The sequence below is a fragment of the Drosophila serrata genome, unplaced genomic scaffold (genome assembly GCF_035046125.1).
Source record: "Drosophila serrata isolate PLE 108 unplaced genomic scaffold, ASM3504612v1 contig_26, whole genome shotgun sequence".
NCBI classification, from domain to species: domain Eukaryota; kingdom Metazoa; phylum Arthropoda; class Insecta; order Diptera; family Drosophilidae; genus Drosophila; species Drosophila serrata.
The window spans coordinates 6512-32617 of NW_028256924.1; the positions used below are offsets into that span (position 1 = coordinate 6512).

Below are 26106 nucleotides of genomic sequence, written 5' to 3' on the forward strand. Positions count from 1 at the left end.
CAGAGACTCGGAACGTGGCTGAGAAAAATATATGTTAAAATTATGATACAGAAATTAAATATTTCAGTTTATGAACACCTTTTTCTCAAAATAATTGGGATTTCTTAATCCAAATTCATGTTTACTTAATCCAAAACATAATTAACCTACCATTTTTTTGCTTTTATTAAACAAGTCCTGTTTGTGCTTATACTTTTCAAATGAATTCCAAAACTCAATTAAAATATAGCGCATTTTTTTGGGGGAACACACGTAAATCATGCGGGTTGAGCCTGCGGCACAACAGGAGTCTTCCGCTGGCTTCGTTGGTGTGGTTGCCCTCGCTAAAGCCACTTAAAACTGTCAACTTAGCATTGATTAACGAGCTTATGGCATGTTTATTTTGCGATCTTTGTATTTCGGGCTGTTTCCTTCGCGCGCTCGCAATCTTTCGGGCCAAGTGCGCTGACACAAGTCTTTTACGATTCTCGGGCCTTAACGTCTAGGCCACATTGAGAGACCAGAGACCGGAGACCGCTACTAACAAAGTCCATTTAAGGCCGCTTTAAGCCTTCGACGAACACGTTTATTAATAGTCCACGAGCACTTATCGACTTAATGTTATTTTGGTGTAAATTTTAAGCTACTAACACAAAAGTAATTCCGCATTTGGTAACTGCTTGAGAGAATTTATTTGAATTCGTTTGGTAAGAACGCGCCAAGAGCGTGTCGCCCCCTAGCGGGTCTTAGCGCAACTTCTGATAACAACTAAATAAGTTTGCAGCTCTTTTGCTATCGTCACATTCATTTTACACATTCATTTCACATTAAATATGCGTTAATTCAGAAGTACGGTAAACAATTAGAAGGCAATTAAGGTGGAGCCCATATGGAAGGTATCAGGACATTCCACAGCAAGCTGACTTTTATTGGTACCTGCCACTAAATTTCATTTGTTATTATGGTAAGAGCACACGCCCTCTAGAGGGTTTTTATTGCAACTAGAGATAAAAGCTCAATAAGGTGGCAACTCTATTACGATGGTGGAAATATCGGAATCGCTATCGTTATCGTCATCAGCTGACAACGAGAACCAAAACAAAACAAACCTTGTTTTTAGTTAATTTAATTAAGAAATAACCGAAAATATGGCTGTGCTACCACCAGATCCCGTATTCAGCCTGCGTTCCCCAGATATGGGAGCCGTAAACTCGCTGTGTTTTCAAGACAACGATCGTTTGTTGGCAGGAACCCTGAAAGGCAGTGTGTTCCTTTGGGATCTACAGGTAAATATTCCAGAAATTAACTATAGTTCATGATTAAAGACATTCTGGATCAATACATTTAAATTAATTGATAAAACTCCTGTCCTTACCAGACCAATCGCTCTGCTCTGCACTTTGAGGTGGGCTCCGATCCCATAACCAGCCTGCATCACACATCTGATCGCCTGGTGACGCAGGAGAAGGGCGGCACCATCACAATGTTCTCCATTGGCGGCAGCAGCTACGTAAAAGACCGGAGTATACCAGGCAACCACCTGGGCTACTGCCGCTCAGCCCTGCACACGAGCACCAGCAACACCAGCGAGCAGTTGCTCTTCTATCCCTGCGAGGATTCGTCCATCGGAGTGTTGCATGTAACGGATGCATCGGCTCCCACACAGATGCTAGTACCGGAGGATGCTCAGCTGCCCAAACTAGGTAGTGTCACCTGCTTCAAGCCGTTCGAGTGCGCCTCGCAGCTGTTCCTGCTGGCGGGCTACGAATCGGGTCACTTTCTGACCTGGGACCTCACCTCTGGTGTTATTTTGGATGTTTTGGAACTGGCTACCGATGCCATGACTGTCGACTATGACCCGGTGACCAATCGAGGCATTGTGGGAGGAGCCTGTGAGTATATATTAAATTATATATTTTATTTCTTAACTAACTTAATCCTCTTCCCTTTCAGCTGACAAACTTATTACCTTTAGCTACCAGCGACCCGCCATGCAGCTGCAGCGCGGCTCAGAGCTGTGCATCAAGAATCCGGGCGTCAATCGTGTCCGCATCCGTAACGATCAGAAGGTCTTTGCCAGCGGCGGCTGGGATGGACGCATAAGAATCTTCTCGTGGAAGAGCCTCCGACCGCTGGCCGTGCTCACGCAACACAAGCAGGGCGGCGTAATGGATCTGGCCTATTCCAGCAAGGCGGTGGCCATGTGGCAGGCACCCATCATGGCGGCAGCGGGCATGGACAGCCAGATATCGCTGTGGGACCTCTACAACTGAGCAAAGACTGCAACGGTTTGGAAATCCTTTATATAGCTTTACCTTTAAGTAGAACTTCCCCTATGAGAAGCCCCGGACTGCAGTTTCTGTTTCAGAAAAGCGTTACTGAATTTTGATTGGATTTTTATGGCTGAATTTTCCTTGAATAAGGATTATTTTTGAATTAAATGTGAAGTGTTTATTATGGAAAATACGAAGGGTATTTGTATCTTTGCAAAATAAATGATTTGAAAATGAAACCCTTTGCCCTCTCATAAGTTATATACTTTAGTTTATTTCGATTCAATCCAGAGATTTACCTCCGTGCACTTTGTGCCTACTCTTTCTCTTTCTCCTTATTTTCTCTCTGTTTTCCTCTTTCTCACATAAATAGATTCTACAACTAAATAAGGATATATCCTAGGGGTCTAAGTCTACTTTTTAGCTTTAGCATTGCCATTGTTAGTCATATTGCACTCGGCATCCGCCTCTGTCTCCTTGCTGCTGTTCGCCTCACTGTCCTCCAGGTCCTTGGCAGCCATCTTCTGAAAGTCACAGTCAATGATCCTCTTGCGCTTGCGCAGCGGTCGACTGCACTCGGCGGCCGCCTCTTTGGTTTGGATTAGGGTTCGCTTTGTCTGCAGCCGCGTGATCTTCAGCTTGGGCAGTTTCTGGCCGTCCACCTCGGGATCGGAGTGTGGGGAGTCACGCACGATGCAGTGCGTCTCCAGCGAGGAGGACGACGACTCTGGCGAGACGGAAGACGGCGATGCGGGCGTGGTGTCTATATCTGGATTTGTCTTTGGTATGGATTCCTTCTGCTCCTCGTTCTGTTCCTTGTCAGATGACTTGTCTTCTTGGGGCTCCGGTGGGGCCTCCTCTTCCTGCCTGCCCAGCTCCAGCTCCTGTTCGCTCTTTGCCCTGCTACTGCAGTCCAGCGGCTGTGGTTGCTCTGATTCACCCTGGTTTGCCTCCTCTTCTCTCCTGGATGACGCCGCCTGCTCCTCATCGAAACACTTACTTTGCTCGGGTGTCAGGTGGGCCTTGTAGAAGTCAATGATGGGTAGAGGCACGGGTATGGGTATGGGCAAAGGTATGATAATGGGATACGGCACCATCACTGTCACAGGAGGCACACCTCCAAGCAAGGCGCCCAGTTCCGGCATCTGCGGAGGAAGTGGTGGCCCAAAGTGCGGAGCAAATCCCCTGGGCATCATGCCATGCGGCGGTGGAGGCAGGAAATGATGCGGCGGCGGTGGCGGACGACCTACAAAGTGATGGCCACCCATGGGCACGCCGTTCGAGGGCGTGGCAAAGTAGCTGGCCGGGATGGCGGTTGGTCCTCGGGGCAGAGCTTGGGGAGGCGGCACCGCAGGAGGTGCCTGCTGTTGCTGTTGTTGCTGTGGCGATTCCTGCATATTTGGCATGGGCGAGATGGGAGGCAAGGGAACACTGGAGCCGGCAAAGTCAGCGGTTAGGGTTGGAGGTGCCTGTTGTTGTGCCTGCTGCTGCTGCTGCTGTTGTTGCTGGTGCTGCTGCTGTTTCTGCAGCAAACTGGCCACTGTTTCCGAGCCCGACGACGAGGAGAGACCTCGATGCTGACGCTTTCGGCGTCCCAACTTGGAGCCCAACTGTCGCTGGAGCGGTGGTGGCGGCGGCGGGGGAGCCACGGCCGGCACAGGACTTTTCTGGGCCAGCAGTTTGGAGACTGGCGCCACTGAGATCAGGGGTTTGCTGGGATGATGACTAGGCGGCGCAGACGGCGGCGGCGATGAGTCCGGACACCGACTGGAAGAAGCTGCCGGTGGCGGACCCGGCGACACCGACAACGTGGAGGCGGGCGAGGCCGATCGACTCCGGCAGTTGCGCAGCCACAGATCCGGCGTTATCAGACCAGCTTCACTGCCCGGATCCAGGACCTGATCCCGCAGGTGCGGATGCAGGTCTAGGTGTGTCTGGGTTTCGTGACAGAAGATCTGCATCTTGTACTGGTTGAGACACTTCTCCGAGCAGAACTGCAGCTGAGAGGCGCCATCCTGGAAGTCCACATAGCTTACAGCATGACGGACGTGCTTGCACCAGTCGCAGGTCTTGGCCTTCTTGAAGGATGCCCGCCGGCTCTGGGCGAAGCAGGACTCGGAGCAGTAGCGGGGTCCATCGCTGCTGGTCAGGTAATCCGGTGCATTCTCGGCAATGGGACGATGGCACCAGCAGCAGTTGCTGAAGTCTGTGAAGGAGAGGGGAAATAAGAAAAAAGGATGTCTTTAGTACACATGAAAATAGGATAAAAACCAAAACTAGCACAGAAAAGCTATCCGAATTGAAATTCAGGCATTCCAATAGCCATCTCAGTCCAATTTCTTTAATTATTAATAATACTAACAATAATAAATACTTTAAATTGTATTCCCCGCATTAACAAAGGATCCTAAAATGAAAATTGACTCCCTGCCGAAGAGCCATAACATTTTTCCCAGCTGCCGTTCAAATTGAGCTTTGGGATATCCAATCCCTAATATGGCCCCAGCCATTCCTCCTCCTTCACAGCCATTGCCAACACATTTTGCCTGCCAGAATTTTGTAAACCATATTTTGGGTCTTAATGAATCCTGATATTCGATAATGCAGGAGGCATCGGCAAACTCCGGCCGGAGTTTGATGGAAAGTTAGCAAAGTTTCCAACCTGTCTGTACGGCTACAAATGCACGTAATGATTGCCGTGGCTGGAGAGGATGACGTTACGGGGACGCTGTGGGGGAGGGGCTATGCCGGAGCAGAAAAGTCGGGCTTATCGAGTTGCCTTTCACCAAAGGCAAAACACTCGAAAACAAGCGGATGCTTTCATGGGATGAGAGGGATCAAGGGGTTGACTAGTGATTCCTTCATTTGTTTCGTTAGTTCGAGATTTTCGATTTTGACTTTTGCTGTCCATTTTTGCTTGGACTTGAGGTTTAATTACTAATAAATGAAACCCTGTAAATGCAGAGTTGCTGATCAAGAATATATATGATTTAAAGGGTCGGAAAAACTCCTCCACAGCTTCTGAATGAAATTTTAATACCCTGCAAGGGTATAAATTTAGCCTAAAATCCCTTTTTATATTCCTATGTCTAGTTTAGTGCCTCTGTAGCGGTATACGCACCTATTTTCTCCTCCGTATGCGGCAGACCCGCTGTTTTCCCTATGGAGAGGGGACTCTTAGAGTCCTCCTCCCTTGAACTCCGCGTATCATGATCCGAGGGCGTCGTTGTGGTGCTGCTGCAATTTTGCAGGCCTGCCTTCCTGCCATTACCAGATACTCCTCCTCCCACTCCCGCTCCCGCTCCTGGTCCTGCTCCTGCTCCACTGGCTGCTCCTCCTGCTCCATTATTCTTGTTGCTGCTGCTATTGCTGTTGTTATTGTTGAGATAGGCCGCCGCCAGAGCACTCCGGCTGCTGCGAAAGAGACTGCTCCGCTTCCTCTCCAGATGCTGCTGCTGCTCCTGCTGGAGCTGTTGCTGGTGATGATGTTGCTGCTGTTGGTTGGCCACCGCTGCTGCGGCAGCACTCTGCAGCAGGCGGGACGTCTTGGCGGTCAGATCCAGTCTGTCCACATCCACACCCTCGAATCCATACCATCCGAGCAGCTCGTTCATGGTGTTGTGAGCGAATTCCTGGAACCCAAGGGGAAAAGGCGAAAAAACAGAAAGATGAGTACTGGAGAATATATATGTATATATGTGTATAGGAATTGCTGACACAGTTTGATGAGTTCGCATTACGGCAATTGCCCGCCCAAGGGTCATTCAATATTCCCGGAGATCGAATCAGTAGCTTCACACAGTCTAAAAAGTTAATCTAGGATTCTATTACTAACATTCTAAATATATAATACAAAACTTTACGTATGTTTCTTTAATAAAAGTTGAGTTATTTAATTTATTTTAAACAGTAAATATGTATGACCAGTAAATAACTATGACCAGTAAGTATGTATGATCAGTTGCTAACTTTGAACACTAATAAACAATGACTTGCAACTTTTGTAACACAACACATTTCTGAGACTTGGCCGGCAGAAGTCACTTCGTTCCGGGGATGTTAGAACCCGTTGGGAATCATATGCACAGAAGTGCGAGATTAGTTTTAGAACAAAAAAAAAGCTATTTGAATGAAACTATGAAGTTATTCTTCTATATAATTTTACTAGTATATAAGTAGGATCATAGCGGATCGGTGGACTATATATATACATATATATAAGTGATATAGGAACGATCGGACGATATTTAAAACTATAATCATGAATTAACCCTGTTCAGTTATTATCTATGACCAGTAAGTAAGTAACTCTGAACACTAAGTATCTATAAGAAGTAAGTATCTATGACCACTATGATCAGTAAATATCTATGACCAGTAAGTAACTCTGAACAGTAAGTAACTCTGAACACTAAGTATCTATAAGAAGTAAGTATCTATGACCAATAAGTAACTATGATCAGTAAATATCTATGACCAGTAAGTAACTCTGAAGAGTAATTATCTATGGCCAGTAAGTAAATATGATGAGTTAGTAACTATGATCACCAATTAGCTATGACCAGTAAGAAACTATGATCAGTAAATATCCACGAACAATAAGTAACTATGATCAGTAAGTAACTATGACCAGTAAGTATCTAAATTATCTCAAAATATCAGAAAGTTTCTGAGTATGTAAAGGGGACCAAAGCAGTAAGAGAGTAAGGAATTAAATTGGAATATATAGTCTAGATCTAGGTCTGATACCACCAATAGCTTCTTACCGCAGTAAAGGACACGTCATTGTTTACTTCCTTTCAGTGTAGTGACCAAGATAGGGTGACTTCATCCAAATTAGGCTTCTTCCTAGTCACCCAGATGTGTTTTATTGGCCACGTCATATTTTTAAAGTCGAAGGTAGATCACTTGCACTATCACTATTGATGTTAACACTAGGTACCCCTAGGACAGACTGAGGCGCGCGCGACCTCAGCGCCTCTATTTATAGTCCCCGAGCAGAGCAGAGAAGAGCAGAGAAAGTGAGTGTGAGTGCGTGGGAGAGAAGCAGTTGCCTCTAGAGATTAACATAGAGCGATTAACATAGAGTGAGAGGGGGAGAGGCAGAGAGGAGCAGCGAGCTGATATTTAATTTAACTATAAACAATAAGTAACTATGAGCCGGAAGTAACTCTGATCAGTAAGTATCAATGAACATTAAGTAACTCTGACCAGTAAGTATCAATAAAAATGAAATAACTCTGAACAGTAAGTGCCTATGACCAGTAAGTATGTATGATCAGTTACTAACTTTGAACACTAATTAACAATGACTTGCAACTTTTAAAACACAACACATTTCTGAGACTTGGCCGGCAGAAGTCACTTCGTTCCGGGGATGTTAGAACCCGTTGGGAATCATATGCACAGAAGTGCGAGATTAGTTTTGGAACAAAAAAAAAAGCAATTTGAATGAAACTATGAAGTTATTCTTCTATATAATTTTACTAGTATATAAGTAGGATCATAGCGGATCGGTGGACTATATATATACATATATATAAGTGATATAGGAATGATCGGACGATATTTAAAACTATAATCATGAATTAACCCTGTTCAGTTATTATCTATGACCAGTAAGTAAGTAACTCTGAACACTAAGTATCTATAAGAAGTAAGTATCTATGACCACTATGATCAGTAAATATCTATGACCAGTAAGTAACTCTGAACAGTAAGTAACTCTGAACACTAAGTATCTATAAGAAGTAAGTATCTATGACCAATAAGTAACTATGATCAGTAAATATCTATGACCAGTAAGTAACTCTGAAGAGTAATTATCTATGGCCAGTAAGTAAATATGATGAGTTAGTAACTATGATCACCAATTAGCTATGACCAGTAAGAAACTATGATCAGTAAATATCCACGAACAATAAGTAACTATGATCAGTAAGTAACTATGACCAGTAAGTATCTAAATTATCTCAAAATATCAGAAAGTTTCTGAGTATGTAAAGGGGACCAAAGCAGTAAGAGAGTAAGGAATTAAATTGGAATATATAGTCTAGATCTAGGTCTGATACCACCAATAGCTTCTTACCGCAGTAAAGGACACGTCATTGTTTACTTCCTTTCAGTGTAGTGACCAAGATTGGGTGACTTCATCCAAATTAGGATTCTTCCTAGTCATCCAGATGTGTTTTATTGGCCACGTCATATTTTTAAAGTCGAAGGTAGATCACTTGCACTATCACTATTGATGTTAACACTAGGTACCCCTAGGACAGACTGAGGCGCGCGCGACCTCAGCGCCTCTATTTATAGTCCCCGAGCAGAGCAGAGAAGAGCAGAGAAAGTGAGTGTGAGTGCGTGGGAGAGAAGCAGTTGCCTCTAGAGATTAACATAGAGCGATTAACATAGAGTGAGAGGGGGAGAGGCAGAGAGGAGCAGCGAGCTGATATTTAATTTAACTATAAACAATAAGTAACTATGAGCAGTAAGTAACTCTGATCAGTAAGTATCAATGAACATTAAGTAACTCTGAACAGTAAGTGCCTATGACCAGTAAGTATGTATGTTCAGTTACTAACTTTGAACCCTAATAAACAATGACTTGCAACTTTTAAAACACAACACATTTCTGAGACTTGGCCGGCAGAAGCCACTTCGTTCCGGGGATGTTAGAACCAGTTGGGAATCATATGCACAGAAGTGCCAGATTAGTTTTGGAACAAAAAAAAAGCTATTTGAATGAAACTATGAAGTTATTCTTCTATATAATTTTACTAGTATATAAATCGGAGCATGGCGAATCGGTGGACTATATATACATATATATATATAGCTGCCATAGGAACAATGGGAAAATTTTAAAGAATAAAATATAACTTTTCCAGTTTTGAACAGATTTTCATTAAATTTAACATATAACCATTGTAACACTGTAACATTGAAAAATAAAAATCGGACTACCATATCATATATCTGCTTTACAAACGATCGTAAATATAGAGGAAAATGCAAAACTTCGGCGTGCCGACGCTAGCTTATTTTCTTGTTCAACTTTTCTTTTCCAGTGTATTCCCCTCAAGTGGCAGCTGAAACCTGCTGAAATTCACAGCCAGGACAGGACATCACAGGACAGGTGACTTCATTAGGCCATAAAATTGTGGCCAACTACTGGTTTGTGGCTAACTACTGGTTTTTAGCCATCAGAAATGCAGGAATGAGACCTTCTTACGGATACATTAACTGCAACTTTCACTAATTATCCGCTGACCCCTGACCCAAGTTGACCAATTATGCGAGTTCTTATCTAACCATATCAAAAGTCGCCTGCTCACGAAGGGCAGCCCCTGTGTAATCAATAGCTCTGCGATGGGTAAAAGCCAAAGCATTGCAACCAAACAACACACAACACCTCACACACGCACATCCACCCACACCTGGCTTTTTTGACAGACATATCACTGTTCACACACAGGTGGCATTCGAAGGAGGAGGTGCAGGAGCCGGAGCAGGAGCAGTACCATGAGAGCTTCATTTCGGCCAAGTGGGCCGGACAAGTTGGCTCAGAGTCGGAGCTGGTGGGGGTGGCATTTGCATATTTCCTTTGGCCAGAGCTGCAAGTGTCTTTCCCACTAAATCAACACTGGATGATACCCAATACTCCTTCGAGTTTTGTGCCTTCTTTTGCCTTTTAAATTTAAGTCGAAGTCCAAGATGCAACAAAGAGTTTTGCGGCTTTTGAAGTTTTGGCATTCCTATTTTCATTCCCTTTCCGAGGGAGATATATATATCTTTATACAGATATATGTACATATGTATCTTTCTGGACCTGCCAGGCGTTGCACACAAAAATTTCACACAAGACATTGGAGGGGCTGGCACAAAACTGGGTATCAGGTTACATTGAAATACTTGAATTCTTCTCTGTTTTTGCTGCTGCAAGTCTTGGGAAACAGTGGCGGAGGTAAAAGGGTTTGAATTCGAAAAAGTTTACACATATTTTTTGGGTTTCTATAAAATGCTTAAGTACCTATTTAAATAATAGAATATTCCTTTCGATTCCCCCTAATAACCATTTAAATATTCTCTCAGAGCTGCCTTCTGCGGAATGCCCCATTACTCATACGCCATGTGGCCGCGACTTGCTTGACAAATTCGGTGGCTGGCGGCGGTGTCCAATTCAAAGATTCTGGGGAAGCAGTAGTGGCCACAAATCGGATCGCTCCACAATTACCCAACCAACAACGGTGGCCAGATGAATCATCGCCAGTCAGTCAGTCATATTGCATCTATCACGGAGGCACTAGACAAACTGGATATTCCCGGCGATACCCGATACTGTTGGCAAATTAAGCGGTGCTGCCAACTTGCTGACAAATGCAAACCGTCTAATCACTCGCTGTCTCTCTCATAGCCTCGGTCAGTCCCTCTCTTTCTAATATATCTTTTAGAGGCACTTTTTTACACTTGAAGTAATGCCTTGAAAACTATTAAATCAAATAGGAATTCTAGCTAAAACAAATATTTCGAAAAACATAACTTCCATAAGACTAAGAATGGTTTTTGGTTATAGTTTTTTATACCCCTAAATAATTAATATTTATAATTTATTCAGAAGCTTTGAACTATGCTCTTGATCAGCATCAACTGGCGAGTCGATATTTTTTATAAATTAGTAAATACTTTTGTTTTTAGAAGTGCTTTTTTATTAAAAAATCTCTATTATCTTCATCAGTAAAATATTTCAGCCTGAATTTAAAGCCTTCTTTTATGTTGTATTTTCTGTCTACAGTTTTCTATTATTTTTTATATTTTATTATCCCATGTTTTGTATATATATATTTTTTAAGTGCACAAGCACCGCTCACACGCTCGCTTGGTTCATTTTCTCAAGTCGCATATCGGTGACAATCGCATTCAGGTTTGCCGTTGTCTGTCGCTGCGAAAAGAGTATTAAAAATTCGCGCGATAAAATCTACGGACCTCAGCTGCCTCAGCGTATCAATTACACGCCTCAGGTGCGACCTCGTCCAGGTAAGCTGAGGTGAGGTGAGGTGAGCCAAAAGGGGCGGGAGGGGGAGACAGGAGGAGGCCAAGAGGCAGTACGGCGACGCACGCTCGTCTCAAGTTCAGTATTTTGCAGTAACCGGAGAAACGCCTCGAACGCGCTCGTTACCGCTCTCGTTCCGTCTCCCTCATTATCCCATGCGCCGTCTCTTTCGGCAGCTCGGTTTCTTTTCTTTTTTTTTAGTATCATTTGTCTGTTAATTTATGTTCGGTTTTTAATTTCTGATTTGTGCGTTCGTTCAGTTTTTCAGTTTTCTGCTGCCTGACACTGGCTCAACGGGTTGGTTGGCCCGGGGGGATGGCAAGGGGGATGCCGAAAAGGGGGGACGGTGAAGTGGGGACACTGAGACAAAAATATATCATTTACTTAGTAATTAAATATGTAGGCTTTTAGTCTAAGCTTGTGAATATTTTTAAAGATTTTTACTATGATTTCTTTACTTTACGTTAAACTTTAACATAATATATCTCTAAGTTGGTTTTAATAATATGATAAATAACAATTATTAAAATTTAGAAATGGCACTATTAATAAAAAGACTAAGAGAGTTGCATATTCTTCACTTCAAAGGTACTTACAAGGAAATTTCTGATTTAAGTAAGTGGTGGCATAATTTAAAATATACAAAATATAGAAGTAATCTTTAACAATATTGTCACCAAGTATTGTAGTTTTACCTATTATATTATCTGAGATATAATAATTTATATTTATAATAATTTCAATTCATAATGATATAATAATAATATTGTATAGTTGTTGTATTTAAAAACTATATAAATTCAATGCCAAATTGCTATAGTTTTTCCCCCAGTGTATGCTGCGACATTCAAACTCGCGCCCATGCCTGAAATTCAACACCGAAATGCGAATAAAAATCAATTAATTAAAAACTGAAATTGTATGCCGTCTGTTGTTGTTGTGTTGTTGTTGCTGCTGATGGAGTTGGGATCTGAGATCTGATTCTCTCTCTTCGCATTTATATATATATATTTATATTTATATGTACAAAAGTGTGTGTGTTAAGAAATATACAAACACACGAGGATAAGTTTACATTTCCAATTCGAATTTCCTTTTCCCCGCCGCCACCATCGTCGTCGTCGATCTGTATGGATACTTGGTTAGCTTTTCATTTCGCTTTTTCCGTAATTATTGCCCAAGAATCCAACGGATACATATGTATGCCATATACTCGTTCTGTTTCTGACTGTTCAGGTTTATTTTTTATATATATTTTCATTTTGCGAATTCTCATTTTACAAAAACATATCAGATTTTCGTTTTTATTCTGAATCGTAATGAAGTGACTTGACGGGTAAGAGAAGCGGGAACTGAGAACTTGAGGAAGTAGGTTCTTTCTTTGTCTGGCTTTGTGGGAACACTGAGAGAAAATGGGGTTTCAAAAGCAGAAAAGTTGCTTAGAATAAAAGAAATTACTTCTCTTTGGGGAAAAAAAACCAGAAAGAAAACTAACTTCGGGAAGAAGAATCTTATATATCCTTAAAGTTTGAAATGAAGTTATAGGATCGAAATGAAAATCAATCATAACGAAGCTTAAAATATTCGCATTCTTTGAATCGATTTTAATATAATTATTTTGCTATAAATCAAAGTTTAAAAAACTCATAACTAAGCCAAAAATTCATTAATTTTAATTCGGAAATCTTTCCTATATTAGTTTTTATAAGGTTAACAAATCTGCATACTCAGTTTAAAACCTAAAATTTTTGGCAATTTTTGAAAATTTTAATGATGTAACCCCTTATCATTTTCCAAAAAATCGAAAATAATTTAAAAATTTGGTTTTATTTAAAAAATAGCTAGATCGATTCTCCTTTTAATGCTGATCAAGAATATATATGATTTATGGGATCGGAAATGACTCCTTCACTGATTTTTAAGCTTCCGATTAGAAATATAATCCCTGCAAAGGTATAAAAAGTGTTTGAAATGTCCTAAAAAGTGATCCGAAAAAGTATGCTTTAAAATTGTTTTGTAAGCTAAGTAATATCCTTGAATAAAACAAATCGACTAATTTCGAATATTACCAACTATCTTATCGAATTGGATTCGTTTTCCTGACCTACTTTTGGAGTCAATCCAAGGAAGCTTATCCCGCGATGCAGTGGAGCCAGAACCTCCTCCTTCTCCTCGATGTTTGGCAAGTGGGGCGGGCATTAATACGCGTCTATGGTTACCGGCAAGGAAACCTAATAGAATAATGTAAAGTACACGACGATGGCAGTGCCAGAACAACCGAGATGCGGATACCCAGGCCCAGTCCCACTCCCAGTTCCAGTTCCAGTCCCAGACCCAGGCCCAGACTGGGACGGGGTGGGCAGGCAACGGACACCCAATACGCTTATAATAACTCACCCTGAACCCAGTAAACCGAGCTGAGACTAAGGCGAACTAAAGCCGAGCTGCAACGGAGCACCCAGTGCTGGTGTCCGGACCGAACCCAATCCCTGGTTCCACTTCCAAGTCCCCAGCAGCACCGCCACCGCCAGCGCCACCCCAAAAAAGGAAATACTATATACTTTATATACACACATATACATATATAGCGAGTGTTGTCGTCCAATGGCAACAAATTCTAGAATTACGCTAGTTTTCTCAGACATACATATGGGGGTTTGAGTTTGAGTGTGCGAGTGTCGAGAGCACAAAGTCAGTCGGTTTTTAGTTTGCTGTAATCGAATATCGATAGCTCAGGATTGAATGACGCGCGTCCTTCTTTTGAATTCTTACATGACATACTTGGCCTTTGGCGCTCTATCTCTCTCTCTCTCTCTATCTTGCTCACAAAATATTCTATTTCATTCTAATGTACATCGGATATGGCTGGTACATTGTTCAGTCAGAAATATTCTATGTATAAAAGAAAGTAAATAAAGCTTTTAAGGGGTTAAATAACTAAGAGTTAGTTGGGCTTCAAATACTACCAAAGTGTAGCTCTACATTTTAAGCTATATTTATTATAAAGCGTTTTATTCAAGCCTTAATTTATATAAATCGAAAGATAACTAAACAAATTTAAATACCCCGCAAATAAGATCCACAAAATCTATATGATATGATCTATATTTCGCCCATTTGAATATCCTTCACTTTGCCTGCTGGGAGTGTCAACAGAGGACCTTCATCCCCTTGGTCACCCAACCATCCATCCATTCAACCTCCTCCACATAGCCTTTTGGCCACTCTCGGATTCGCTTTCGTAATGCTGGGCCATCAGCAGTGGCTCGAATTAATTTAACGCTATTTTAATTTGAGCTCCTGTGGGGCGGCGGATTGGTAGCACGTTGCATGCTGTTTGGACCTCCGTTGTGGGGGTGGGAGGATGCCATGCCACCTGCCGGTGGCAGGTAGGTAGAGCTCACAGGGTGCCTCATGTTACCTGGGCTCCTTGTTGTGCATTACACAGGCCCTGTCCCTGTCACACCTTTGAGCTCTCCCTCTCTCTCTCCATCTCTCTTGGGGGTTCTCTGGTGTTTTGTGTAGAATTTATCATATTCTATTTTGTTTGTAACCCAATCGTTGGCGCTGTTATTAAAGTTCTGCTGCTGCGGCGACATTTGAGCTAAGCTCTTGCACCCCTATACCAACTTTCAGAACCCCTTCACACCCAGACCCCCTCTGTGGCCCTGAGTGGCTGCCTGGCAGGCCAAAACGCTGTCATTGTGTCATATGGCCCCTCGCAGTCTCCCCCGATCCATGTTTATATATTATATGTATTTATGTATATATTGCCAACCGAGTGTGTGAGTGTAATCTAATCCGGAATGCTCGGAACCCTGGCCATGTTCGTTAGAGTCTGCCATCACTTAAGACCGTTGGCGCGTTGAATATTAGGTGACTCTGCATCAATGGCCAAGGGGTTGGCCCAGAAGGTGTAATAAGTGTAGGGTATAGATGCATTTAATCGGAAATTAGTTAAGGTGATAACTTATAGAATAAATAAAGCTTGAATTTGATTAGATTTAATATTTCAATTACTAATTTCGAAGTGTAAAAGTCAAGATACTGATTAAAAACTTCGTTAAATCAGCACTTAAAAAACAATATATCAAATGCATTAAAAAATGTATAAATATGCCTTATTTAATTTGCATTATTATTTATTTTTTCAGAAATATGTAAATAAGAAATATTTGTATTAAGGGCACACAGGGTATAAAAAGTATTTTAATTTCAGCAAATTTGCAACACAAAAAGAGAAGGAGTCATTTCCGACCCCATAAATCATATATTACATATTCTTTCTTTCTTTGGTTTATAATATAAATATTGATTCAAACAATGCGAACATGATAAGCTTAGTTATGATTAATTTTCGACATGATCCTTTAACTTAATTTCAAACTGCAATTGCAACTTGGGTTAACCAATGTTATTTTACCTTCTTCTTTGCTTTTAAATTAAACACCTATTTTATAATAATTCCTATTCAATTTCATACCAAAAACACCTCAAGAACCTACTACACATTGTTTACACATGTTGTTCTTCACACACACACAGAGTTATTGATTTCAGTTATTGATGATATGGGCTTCCGCACAGTGGTTCACCTCATCCAGCTCTTCAGCCAGATCCTTTCCCGCTCCCGTCTTGGTCCCCTTTCTATCAATTTTCCCAGGATAATGCCCACAATGTAGTGTGTGCCTCAAAGGCAGACATACTTCGCGTATATATGTTTCAGGCACTGGGCCCAGCCTCAGCTTTTGGCTTGACATCGGTCGTTGCAAAGCGGAAAACCTTGAAGGATATCGCCTTACCACAGTCCTATCATATTGCACCCATGGAGAAGAGCTCCTGTTCCCGTTCCCCTTCCTTTTCTCTTATTTTTGTTGTTGTTTAATTACGCTGTGTGTTTTTCGGCTTGCCTTTCGGGGCCATTAAATATAAAAATTTGTCCTGCCTTTTGGGTGTCTGCTCCTGTCTCTGCCTTTGCCTCTTCCTCTGCAGTAAATGCAGCTTGTAATTATGGATAAAAATTATATATATATATACTTTTATATAAACTGAAAAATGAGCCCGAAACTGGGTGAGGTAAGCGTAAGCGAAAAAAACGAAGGTATGAATTACAATGTTTTTAATTGATATTTTTAGTCGGCAAAAGTGTTGCATACTCAAAGGAGGTTGGGCGTTATGGATAGCCTTAATGAAAGAGGTGCTAGGCAAGAGAAGAAAGTAGGTTCGCAAAAGGGATGGTCAGGAATTCATTAAATAAAAAATAAATATTGCATTGAATAGAAATTCATTTACTAAAAGTGAAACAAAATTAACATGGCAAAGGGCATATGAAAATGTAGCTAAGCAAATGTTGCCAGGAACATGTTGAGTGGAATGTTGCCACAAGATACCAAGCCTTAACTCCTTAATAACTCCCTGGTTTTTTTATTTGATTTACCTCTTTTGTTTATTTATTTAACATTATATGCATAACCTTTTTTAAAAAATATTTGTACTAGTTAACCGCTGCCCTCGCATTACAAACTTGCAATCACATTACAAATAGCTCACGACAGACATAAATAACCGTGTACAGATATTCATATATAATCCCACGTTTAGCTAGAAAACCAGTCGACAACCTCAGCGGATACTCGGTTCCCAAGACCCCTTGTCCCACCCAACAAGCTCTCTCATTCATTATTATAATTTTTGGTTTTTGCAGTCGCCTTTGTTTTTGTTTCCACCACCACCGACAATAAGTATCATTGCGCTCAACTGCAAGTCAACGGCTATAATTTCAATTCCCCGATCGGGTTACACGTGCTGCAAAAATGTTGCTGTGGACAATTTATCTGCATGCCGACATCCCTCCGCCTCTTTGGTGGCATTAAATTAATTTCTGCTCATTTGGCGGATCAGGAAAGGAGAGCGAATCGGATTCGCTCACTCGTTAAAATGATTATAAAAATGTATCAATATAAAATTACCGCCAACTTGCCAAGTTGCTTGCTCCACTTACAAACCGAATCCGAATCGGAATTGGAATCGGAATCGGAATTGGCAGCGGAATATCCTCGGCAGCGGATTCCGGATCCGTGGAAACAAAGTTGCCCGGAATTTTTGTTTCGTCCAGCACTTTGCGGGGGAGGTATGTATGTAGGAGCTGTTGCATAAACATTTTCCAAACTAAACTGCAAAAGGGCAAAGCTGCAGAACTGCAAGTTGAAACCTCTTTCGGTTCAGAAGCAGCAGCAAGCAGACATTTCGAATCCGATTCTCTGATTTCAATGCTTAGTTGGAAATGCGCGGTTTTGGCTTGTAAATGGAAACTAATTATGTGCAACATGCGATTCCTGAAATATTTATGTACATATTTCCAAGGGGGTTCGTTAAAGACGAAATCGAATAATACAATTTTAGTTTGCATTACCATTTCGGTCAGCAGGATGCAGGTTCAACGTGAAAGTGATATTTTGCTGGGCATATTAACTACTGCTACTTAACTTGATAAATTCTTGATTGGATATCATTATATTTTACCGCTGACTAGAAATATAATATATTTTTCAAGTGGGTGTTATTCACCTTTTCCTCCTCATATTCTAAACAAGCAAAACAAATAATAATAACTCAACGTATACTTATAAGCAATTTCGCAGCAGCAAAAGTATTTTTGCAAAGAGCGAATATTTTGCTTATTTATAATGCTTAATACTTTGTCTACATCCTTGTAATTGAATACTCGGCGAAATAATATGCAGACAGGGGGTAATTAATTATAAAGACTCAAGAGTGTGAGTGTGTTTTCATTCAAAAGAATCTCGCACTCACCTTTATCTCATCGCTGGGCAGTTCCTTTTTGATCTGAACGGAGGCGGGCACCACACTGGAAGCTCCCATGTTGGCATCTCGCGAGCTTGAAGGTGACGTCTTGGCGGACATTTTGGCTGGTTTTTTGGAGAGGGTTTATTTTCCTCTTTTTTGTGCGTGTGGAAAAATCTGTAACACAAATTGGTAAAATAGAATTACAAGGGTAAAATGGTGTCCTGTCAGGGACATTAGAATTCCAGTCAGAAGCTTCGAAAGCAGGAAGGACTCATTTTCGACCTCATAAATCATATATATTCTTGATCAGCATTAACAGTCGAGTCGATCTAGGTATATTTTAAAGAAAAACAAAATGATCGATTTTTTCAAAAAACCATAAGTTGTTACATCGTTAAAATTTTCAAAATTTGACAAAATGTAGAATTTTTTTAAATTTTAAATTGAGTATGCAGATTTGTTAACCTAATAAAAACTAGCAAAGAACAGTTTACCGATTGGAAATGAATGCATTTTTGCCTTAGTTATATAAAACAAAAGGTATAGAAATTTCGGGTTACCGAAATTAGCTTCCTTTCTTGTTTTAAGCAATTTTGTTTAAAGTTTTATAAATCAATGAGCTTGTTTTTGGAGGAACAAAGATCTAAATATAAATTTAAATCATTTTATTTATTGTTGCGTAAATATTTATTATATATTTATCTAATAAAATATACTGGATATATGAAAAGTTAAATAAGCCAAAACATAGACCTTATTCAGAAGATTCTTTTAAGTAATTTCAGTTTAAAGAACATTGAGCTTTTCATATAAATAGAGAAGGTACAAATATATTTCAACAAGTATATAGTTCATATACTTTATATCTTAAGGTTTCCAATAAAACCATTAAAGAAAACTGATTTAAAAGCCTTATAAACTTGGTATAATTGTTTTTAGGCCACTTCCTAGCTCCCCTTATCTTTAGTTTCTCATTGTATCCAAGAGATACTTTTCTAAGTAGCTCGCTGCTTGTTTTTTTTCGACTCTATATATAGATAACCAAGTCATTGATCTTGCAACTGTAAACAAACTAAACTTTGGCTATATCAATCACTGTATTTTCGGTGGCTTCCACCGAATAATTAATTACAACAGATTACGATTTTCGATACTTTATACGATTATTTTTCTGGTTCTCTGTCTTTAGATTCTTCTCTTCTTTGCTGGCTGTTTCGCATCCATTGGATATGCGGATACGCATGCGAGGAGGAGGAGGATGAGGAGGAGGAGCAGCACGGCGGAGGCGATATATTTATACACCTCGGACCTCGCCTGAGTATCTGTGCTCGCTGCGAGCGTGTTCAGTTTGCTTGGCGCGCACTTTGGTGTCTTGTAATTCAATAGCCCCGCCGCCCCGAGAGCTACCACTAGCACCTAACATATCGCATAACACCAGAGTACAAATTCGAATTCAGATAGCTATATACACAAAATAAAATGTTTTATAAAGAAAACGGAAAGGAACAACCAGTTTTTAAGTGTTCTCTTGTTGAAAAGAGAAGTTATCAAGGTTCTCAAAAGGTATTTCCGCAAAAACGATATTAAAACTATATTATTTTCGAAATCTAGAACCACTCAATCATCACAAAAACCATTCAAGATCATTTTAAGTAGCGCCATTGTTCACATTTAATGCGTTCATTCCTCGTTCCATATCATTCGGGCCATATATCTACGGCCCGATCTTCATCATCATCTCTGATTGCCCATTAAAAACATTTCACTTGGCTTGTTCTTTTGCCTTGATTCCGTTTCGTTTTTCTTTTATACACTTTCTCATTTCATTATGCCTTTGTTTTGTTTGCTGTTTCTCTTTTTTTTTTAAATACAAAATTTCGAAAAACATTTCAATTTCCATTTCGAAAACGAACTGCAACTCAAAAGCAATATATGAAATTTTAGCATTATCATTTCTCGAGGCTTTTCTCGTATGAGGTACAAAATTTTCCAATGCAACGTGTGGGAAAACAAATATATATTATCCAAAAATAGCCAGATATTTTCAACATTATAAGTATATTTTTTACGAGTGTGTGTGTGTTGTGTGTGTGTGTGTTCTCTCACTCACAATATTGGCCTTTCTGCTTTTGCACGCTCTTTCAGCCTCGATTTCTTGCTGCCGCTGTGTATTTTCTTTGGATGGATTTTCAGGGAAACTCATGCACCGTGCTCATTTTCATTCTTTATTGCATTTCGTTTTCACTTTCACACATGCACAGATGCACCGCACACAGCACAGGTTCGAAATAATCCCGATTCGGATTCGGATTCACATATATTTTTCAAAACACTCGCCGGCGCTGAGCGAAGCAACGGAAAACGACGTCCACACGCGTCCGCGTTTCATGAACATTTGAGGCCCAAGTCCGCTGGCATGTGGATTTTACTCGCTTTTCAGCTTGCTTGCTTCGGTGCTCTGCTGCTGCTGTTGCTGCTGCTGTTGCTGTTGCTGTTGCTGCTGCTGCTGTGTTGCCTTCGGTCGTCGTCATCGTTGTGGCGCAGCTGTGGGTCTGATGTCGATGACGTAGTGCCACCACCCCCTCCATACCAACCCAGACATTGCCCACTTGAAGAAAAATTGAGTTTAAATTGTAGATGGAACCGTATAATGTTGTAAATGGAATATTATTTTAGGTTTCACCCTTTTTAAAGTTGGTTGAAATTTTAAAAGAACCCTATAGATTATAAATCTCTATGAAATATGTCAAAAAGTGTTCTAAAAATATTTGTATAAAGCGATTTGGAAAATTTTGAATTTAAAGTGTTACAAAATCCAAAAAAAATTTCAATGCGGATATATACAAAAATTGATTTTAGTATAATTAAATTTAATATTTTTCCAGCTCTTAGGAAATACTTGTTTTCAGACACTTATGAAGTCATTAATGATCATTTAAAATAACAGGGGAAAAAAAATTTCTTTAAAATATAGCTAGATCGATTCGACTTTTAATGCTGATTAAGAATATATATGATTTATGGGGTCGGAAAAGACTCCTCACAGTATTACAAGCTTCTGACTGAAATTAGAATACCCTGCAAGGGTACTGGGCTTTGGTTTCGTTTCAGTAAATTGTGAAACAAATTATGAACAACTAAACACTACAAGAGTTTAATGATTAAGAAAACCTTTGGAACAGCTCCAAGTAATGTAAAAAATATATTAAAAATATAATAAAAGACTTGTAATATTTCTCCCAGTGCAATGACTCAAGAGAGTGGCGCAGACGCTGGCATCTTCTCTGGCGAATGAAAACGAAATCGAAATTGCATTCGACTGCAACGCGCGCGCGATTCTTTTGCATAATTTAAGAAAATATAAAATAAAAAGTACGAGCATTGGCCAGTTAAAAATAAATAAAACCGCTTCACCTGCCTTCGTTTTGGGTTGCTCCCTCTGCCGCCTCGATATCAATGTTATGTCCAATTTTTGTTTTAATTTGCACAAAATACTGTGCCGGCGGAGACAAACGCACTTGGGCCGAGATCAGAGAGACTGCTCGGCGTAATTAATGGGGGGCAACTTAAGTAATGCGAGGAGAAAATGCATTCTGACAGCCAGAAAGGTCGCTTTCAGTGTATATACATTGCAAATAGGGGGAAAATATATTTTCCACATTGATTATCGTATCCTATTAAATGGATTCTGTCGGCGACATTTTAATATCTTGTTTCGAAAAGCATGACCAATAATATTAAGAGTATGAAGGTAAGAAAACTCTTTGTGAGGAATATATGAGATTTGTCTTAGCTTATTGTTTTATATTGAAGGTTTATTAAATTATTGTAAGTGAGCTTTTATAATCCACTTGAATGTAGATTAATATATAATTATTATTTTATATTATAGAATGTTGTTAAGTAGGGTTTATTCCTACAACAATGTAACAGATTTGACAAATTGATTGAATTTATACAATTTTAATTGATTTCGAACAGATGTATTATTTATAAATTGATTTATTCTATGATATTTTTTTAATTCCCTAATTTTTTCTAAAGATATTACTACAGATATGTCTTCCCTGAGAACTTCCTCTTCTTCACCTCAACTGCATTAATGTCTTAACCAATTGAATCACACTTTTTAGGGCCCAACTGTTGGCCAACACAATTATGGGCTACTGGATGAGACCAAAACACTGGCACTGCCATTGGCACCCTCTACCACTCGGAAAAAACAGTTGGCAATCGACGGAGACTTAAAGATATAGACGTTTATCAAATAATACCCGGTACTTGGGGGAGAACTTACCACTAGTTGACGCCGAGTACCAGCAGGAGCTATCAGTAGTTAGTGCCAGTCCCTTCTGCACGTAAATCTAACCTGGGAAATCGCGAAATGGCCGAGAAACAATTGAGTCGCCTAAGTGGAACCTCATAATGACCAGGGGCGATGGCGAGGAGAAGCAGCTGGCGTGTCAATCAAAGCCAAGAGAGGAGGGGGCTGCGGATAAACAAACAATGTACTCATATAGATAAATGTAGCATTTAATGCCCACGAATTTTAATTTAAATTGAACCAGAGCCAGATAAAGATTTAGTGTTGGATGTCAGTCCGTTCGTTCCTTCGTTCCCGCGCGTCTGCATCGGGCGTAGAGAGACCCAGAGAAACATGAGTTTGGTTAAGACATTCGGTACAATTCATTTATTTTATTTGTGAAACTGACTCATTAGTGACAGTTGATGAAAAATGCAATTTAAACATTAATTGCCGTTGACTTTCGGCATCCACTTCCCCGATCAAAATGCTGTATTCTAAGATCATTTATCTATTATCTCTCGCAAGATCAGAAAAAACTATTTACAATATTCTAATCATTGTGGTTTCATCAAGAAAGTTAATGAGCTTTTTAAAAATATTCTAGGTCGTTAAAAATAGATTTTTTAAACGAAGACAATGTAGTAAGGTGACGTCGGGGACATTTATTATTTCAAATACTGTAATGAAATTTTATATAATTTACTATTTTTAAATCTCGCAAGTGTCTCTTTATAATGCAGAATAAATAATACAAGTTTATCTTTTTGTTTAGGAACTATAAAATGTCTACAAATTCCTATTTGTAAATCATAACAATTGCTTCTATATTTTGCACCCGTTTTAGAACTCTGTTATTTAAAATTGATCAACAACTTAAAAAGGATTTATAAATCTATATTTAACTCATTTAAAATATATTTAGAAAAGTATCGTTTTTAAAAAGTAACCGATTTCCTTATCAATCTGTCGCTACCATGAATATCGTCACTAGAAAAATGTGCTCCTCACTAAAAGCTCAACCGCTGGCGAACAGCTGTTCTTGTTTTGGTTTTATTGATTACAAGTCAATTGGAAATGTAAAGAAAACTTTAATAAACAGTGTATTTAATTAATATTATTATAATTTAATAAGCCTAATTTATTTATGGAAAGCTAAGATGTCAAAATTACCAAAGGCAGCTCTTAGCTTAAAGCAGGTAAGTGGGCATAAGGAGTTTCTCTTTATAAATTTTAAGTCTGCTAAAAAATTATAAAAATTATTGTATTTGTGTACATACTCAGTTCATGCTGCGCCAGGAAGTCCTGAAGCTCTACCGGGAGATATTCCGCACGATTCGTCAGGTGCCCGACAAGAACAGCCAGGCTGAGCTCCGTTCCTGGGCTCGCCATGATTTCCAAACGAATCGCAACCAAAGCGACGAGGTGGCCATCAAGATGCTCATCCAGCATGGAAGACGCAGCCTCACCGAGCTCCGAACCAGCCTCCAGCTAAGCGGGGTGAGCGAGGAAAAGTAGAGAGAGATCAACTCCACGTTTAGCTTAATTTTTGATATTATTTTTGAGCTCGACAACCGGTACGAAAAAATAAATACATACGAGTTAAGACTAACGGCTAATCTTTGACTTTGAGGTGCTACAATTCGCTGTGTGTTTTTGTGTTTCTTTTTTGGAGGTGAAATAGCAGTCTAGCATCTTAGCAGGGAGTTGGACTCCCATCCTTCCATCCATCAATCAATCTAAAGCAGCGGTCGCAGAAAGCTAAGCCAGGCCACCTTGAGCAGCGCCAGTCCAAAGAGCAGCGTGCCCACGCTGGTGATGATCACTGAGATGAGGTCCCTTTTCGCATGCTGATCCACACGTCCCACCAGAAAGCTGTGTATCACGTTGCTGGTAATGTGGGCGCCATCGAAGCCAAAGCAGGGAATGGCATTGATCAGGGCCAGACCGATGCTGAAGACCACATTGTACTTGAGCAGCAGAAGCCAGGCATCCGGCCATGCGGCCTTTAGGAAGGAGTGGCGCGGCACAAAGGCCGAGATGCCCACCGTACGGGTCACATCCCAGGGATGGCCCACATAGATCACAGGTGGCAGCTTCTCGCCGTTAAAGTTCTGACGCTTGAACGTCATTATGGCAGTTATATTCCGCATCAGCGGACGCAGGCAAAAACCCTCAGTGCAGACACCCGAAGAGCAGTGTTCCGTGACCTCTTCTAGGGTACGACGAACATTTAGGCAGACGTGTTGGGGCAGCTCCACGGGCACATCGCCATTGGCATCCTCCACAACCTCGAAGCAGCTGACATTCGGATTAAGCTCGTCGCAGCATTGCAGCTGACCGTCGATACTGTGATGCGAAATGGCGCTGCTCTCATCGTTGAGCTGCACAAAGTCTGCACTGACACAGTAGCCTGGTTTGAGCTTCAATGTATTCTGGAGGCAGGCAACCCAGCTTTCCTCGCTCTTTACTGTACAGCCATTTACCTGGGTTATCTGGTCATCCACCTGCAGTCCACGTTCGCCTCGCAATGGCGACTTCCTCGTCAGCTCCGTGACCACGACATGCTCGTTGTAGGCGTACAAAGGTGACATGGTGATGCCCACCGTTGAGATGAGTAGGTAGCACACGCCGGCGAAGACAAAGTTGTGCCAGATGCCAGCGCAGAGGACGCGAAGCTTGCGGAACCAGCGCAGGCCATTTAAGTGGTCATTGGAGAGCTCCGTATAGGCCAAGGGCAGGCAAAAGAAGAACTGGAAGAGACAAGTAGAGGTCATTAAAGATTATAGTTCCCACCCCTTTATTCTTTACCTTAATGCCAAACCCTGTAACGGGCACATCCTCCAATACGGCGGCCAGGGCATGGCCCATCTCGTGAACCACCAAGCACAGTACAAGCGTGGTTATGTAGTATCCAATCTCCTCCAGGGGCAGATTAACGCCTGGCAGCAGAATCTCCAGTTGCACAGGAACACCGCCACCCGAGGGCGAGGACACGCCTGTGCCATCCGCCTCGCCACTGCTGAAGATGGTCACGATGAGCAGGATGAGGCCGATGGGCAGCAGCGAGAAGGTCACCAGCACACCCACATTGAAGCTGGTGAGCATGACGCGGCGGGTGCAGCTATTCCCTGCCGATCCCCACCGGAGCAAGGTCCGGTTAAAGGCGCTGGTGTGCCAGTGAAGACTCATGAAGTTGACGCTCAGCCCGGTGTTCTTGAGGAAGGCATCGTACGGGTAGTGCATGCAGCTCTGCAAGATCAAACCGAATATTATTTTGCGTATACATATGTGTATGTAAATAAAGTATTGCACCCACCTTGAAGAAGCGATCGAAAAAGTACAGAATGCCATAGAACGACGACAACACGACGAAGAACACAACGGGATCCATGCTGGGGTTATGCGATGTTTGGTCTTTACGAGTTCATTGGAGGTACATAGGTTAATCCGGCGTTTTGCTCAGATCCTGATGCTAAATTCCGGCTGCTGAATATTTGGCCGAATTCCGTATTTACTTTTTTGGACGCCTTCCAGCAGCCTAAAGCTTTGGCTTTGACGTTTGCCAGCACTGTTAGCACCGTTTACCAACTTTGCCATCGGCTTATCGATAAGTTGCCGCTCAAGCAATCGATATTCAAAATATAAACTAAAGACAGCTTGCCAAGGTAAAATTGTTATACATATTACACATATAT

General features: G+C 41.0%; 4 protein-coding genes across 7 annotated transcripts; 2 read left to right on the forward strand and 2 right to left on the reverse strand.

Moving 5' to 3' along the window:
* The first annotated feature begins 996 nt into the window (after positions 1–996).
* Positions 997–2491, forward strand: LOC110177990 (guanine nucleotide-binding protein subunit beta-like protein 1). Its single transcript, XM_020944989.2, has 3 exons — positions 997–1265; positions 1358–1871; positions 1933–2491. The coding sequence occupies exons 1-3, from the start codon at positions 1128–1130 to the stop codon at positions 2250–2252; spliced, it is 972 nt and encodes a 323-aa protein (XP_020800648.2). The 5' UTR covers positions 997–1127; the 3' UTR covers positions 2253–2491.
* A 15-nt stretch (positions 2492–2506) lies between these two features.
* On the reverse strand, positions 2507–23816 carry Sobp (Sine oculis-binding protein). Of its 4 annotated transcripts, XM_020944986.2 has the most exons (5): positions 23689–23816; positions 22403–22594; positions 18112–18279; positions 5374–5884; positions 2507–4458 (listed from the first exon to the last, which is right to left on the reverse strand). In XM_020944986.2, exons 3-5 carry the CDS (start codon positions 18220–18222, stop codon positions 2666–2668), a joined length of 2415 nt encoding a protein of 804 aa, XP_020800645.2. In that variant the 5' UTR covers positions 18223–18279; positions 22403–22594; positions 23689–23816; the 3' UTR covers positions 2507–2665. The 4 variants fall into 4 exon arrangements, with proteins under 4 accessions (XP_020800645.2, XP_020800646.2, XP_086687093.1 ...); XM_020944987.2 differs by lacking the exons at positions 22403–22594; positions 23689–23816 and adding an exon at positions 20216–20979; XM_086830967.1 differs by lacking the exons at positions 18112–18279; positions 22403–22594; positions 23689–23816 and adding an exon at positions 8341–8436.
* On the forward strand, positions 23395–24020 carry LOC110177993 (LYR motif-containing protein 2). The gene is made up of 2 exons (XM_020944991.2): positions 23395–23607; positions 23693–24020. Exons 1-2 carry the CDS (start codon positions 23569–23571, stop codon positions 23924–23926), a joined length of 273 nt encoding a protein of 90 aa, XP_020800650.1. The 5' UTR covers positions 23395–23568; the 3' UTR covers positions 23927–24020.
* On the reverse strand, positions 23945–26023 carry S2P (membrane-bound transcription factor site-2 protease). The gene is made up of 3 exons (XM_020944988.2): positions 25728–26023; positions 25220–25660; positions 23945–25161 (listed from the first exon to the last, which is right to left on the reverse strand). The coding sequence occupies exons 1-3, from the start codon at positions 25800–25802 to the stop codon at positions 24148–24150; spliced, it is 1530 nt and encodes a 509-aa protein (XP_020800647.1). The 5' UTR covers positions 25803–26023; the 3' UTR covers positions 23945–24147.
* Between the last annotated feature and the right edge of the window lie 83 nt (positions 26024–26106).

Excerpts from the sequence above, each read along its gene's own strand:
- LOC110177990 (XM_020944989.2), top strand. The coding sequence starts at position 1,128 with ATGGCTGTGCTACCACCAGATCCCGTATTCAGCCTGCGTTCCCCAGAT. Across the intron at positions 1,266-1,357 it reads TGTTCCTTTGGGATCTACAG|ACCAATCGCTCTGCTCTGCA; the intron begins GTAAATATTCCA and ends TGTCCTTACCAG. Across the intron at positions 1,872-1,932 it reads AGGCATTGTGGGAGGAGCCT|CTGACAAACTTATTACCTTT; the intron begins GTGAGTATATAT and ends CTTCCCTTTCAG.
- Sobp (XM_020944986.2), bottom strand. The coding sequence starts at position 18,222 with ATGTCCGCCAAGACGTCACCTTCAAGCTCGCGAGATGCCAACATGGGA. Across the intron at positions 5,885-18,111 it reads TGCCCAGCGATGAGATAAAG|GAATTCGCTCACAACACCAT; the intron begins GTGAGTGCGAGA and ends CTTGGGTTCCAG. Across the intron at positions 4,459-5,373 it reads GCATACGGAGGAGAAAATAG|ACTTCAGCAACTGCTGCTGG; the intron begins GTGCGTATACCG and ends TCTCCTTCACAG.
- LOC110177993 (XM_020944991.2), top strand. The coding sequence starts at position 23,569 with ATGTCAAAATTACCAAAGGCAGCTCTTAGCTTAAAGCAG. Across the intron at positions 23,608-23,692 it reads CAGCTCTTAGCTTAAAGCAG|TTCATGCTGCGCCAGGAAGT; the intron begins GTAAGTGGGCAT and ends GTACATACTCAG.
- S2P (XM_020944988.2), bottom strand. The coding sequence starts at position 25,802 with ATGGATCCCGTTGTGTTCTTCGTCGTGTTGTCGTCGTTCTATGGCATT. Across the intron at positions 25,661-25,727 it reads TTTTCGATCGCTTCTTCAAG|AGCTGCATGCACTACCCGTA; the intron begins GTGGGTGCAATA and ends TTGATCTTGCAG. Across the intron at positions 25,162-25,219 it reads TTACAGGGTTTGGCATTAAG|TTCTTCTTTTGCCTGCCCTT; the intron begins GTAAAGAATAAA and ends TGTCTCTTCCAG.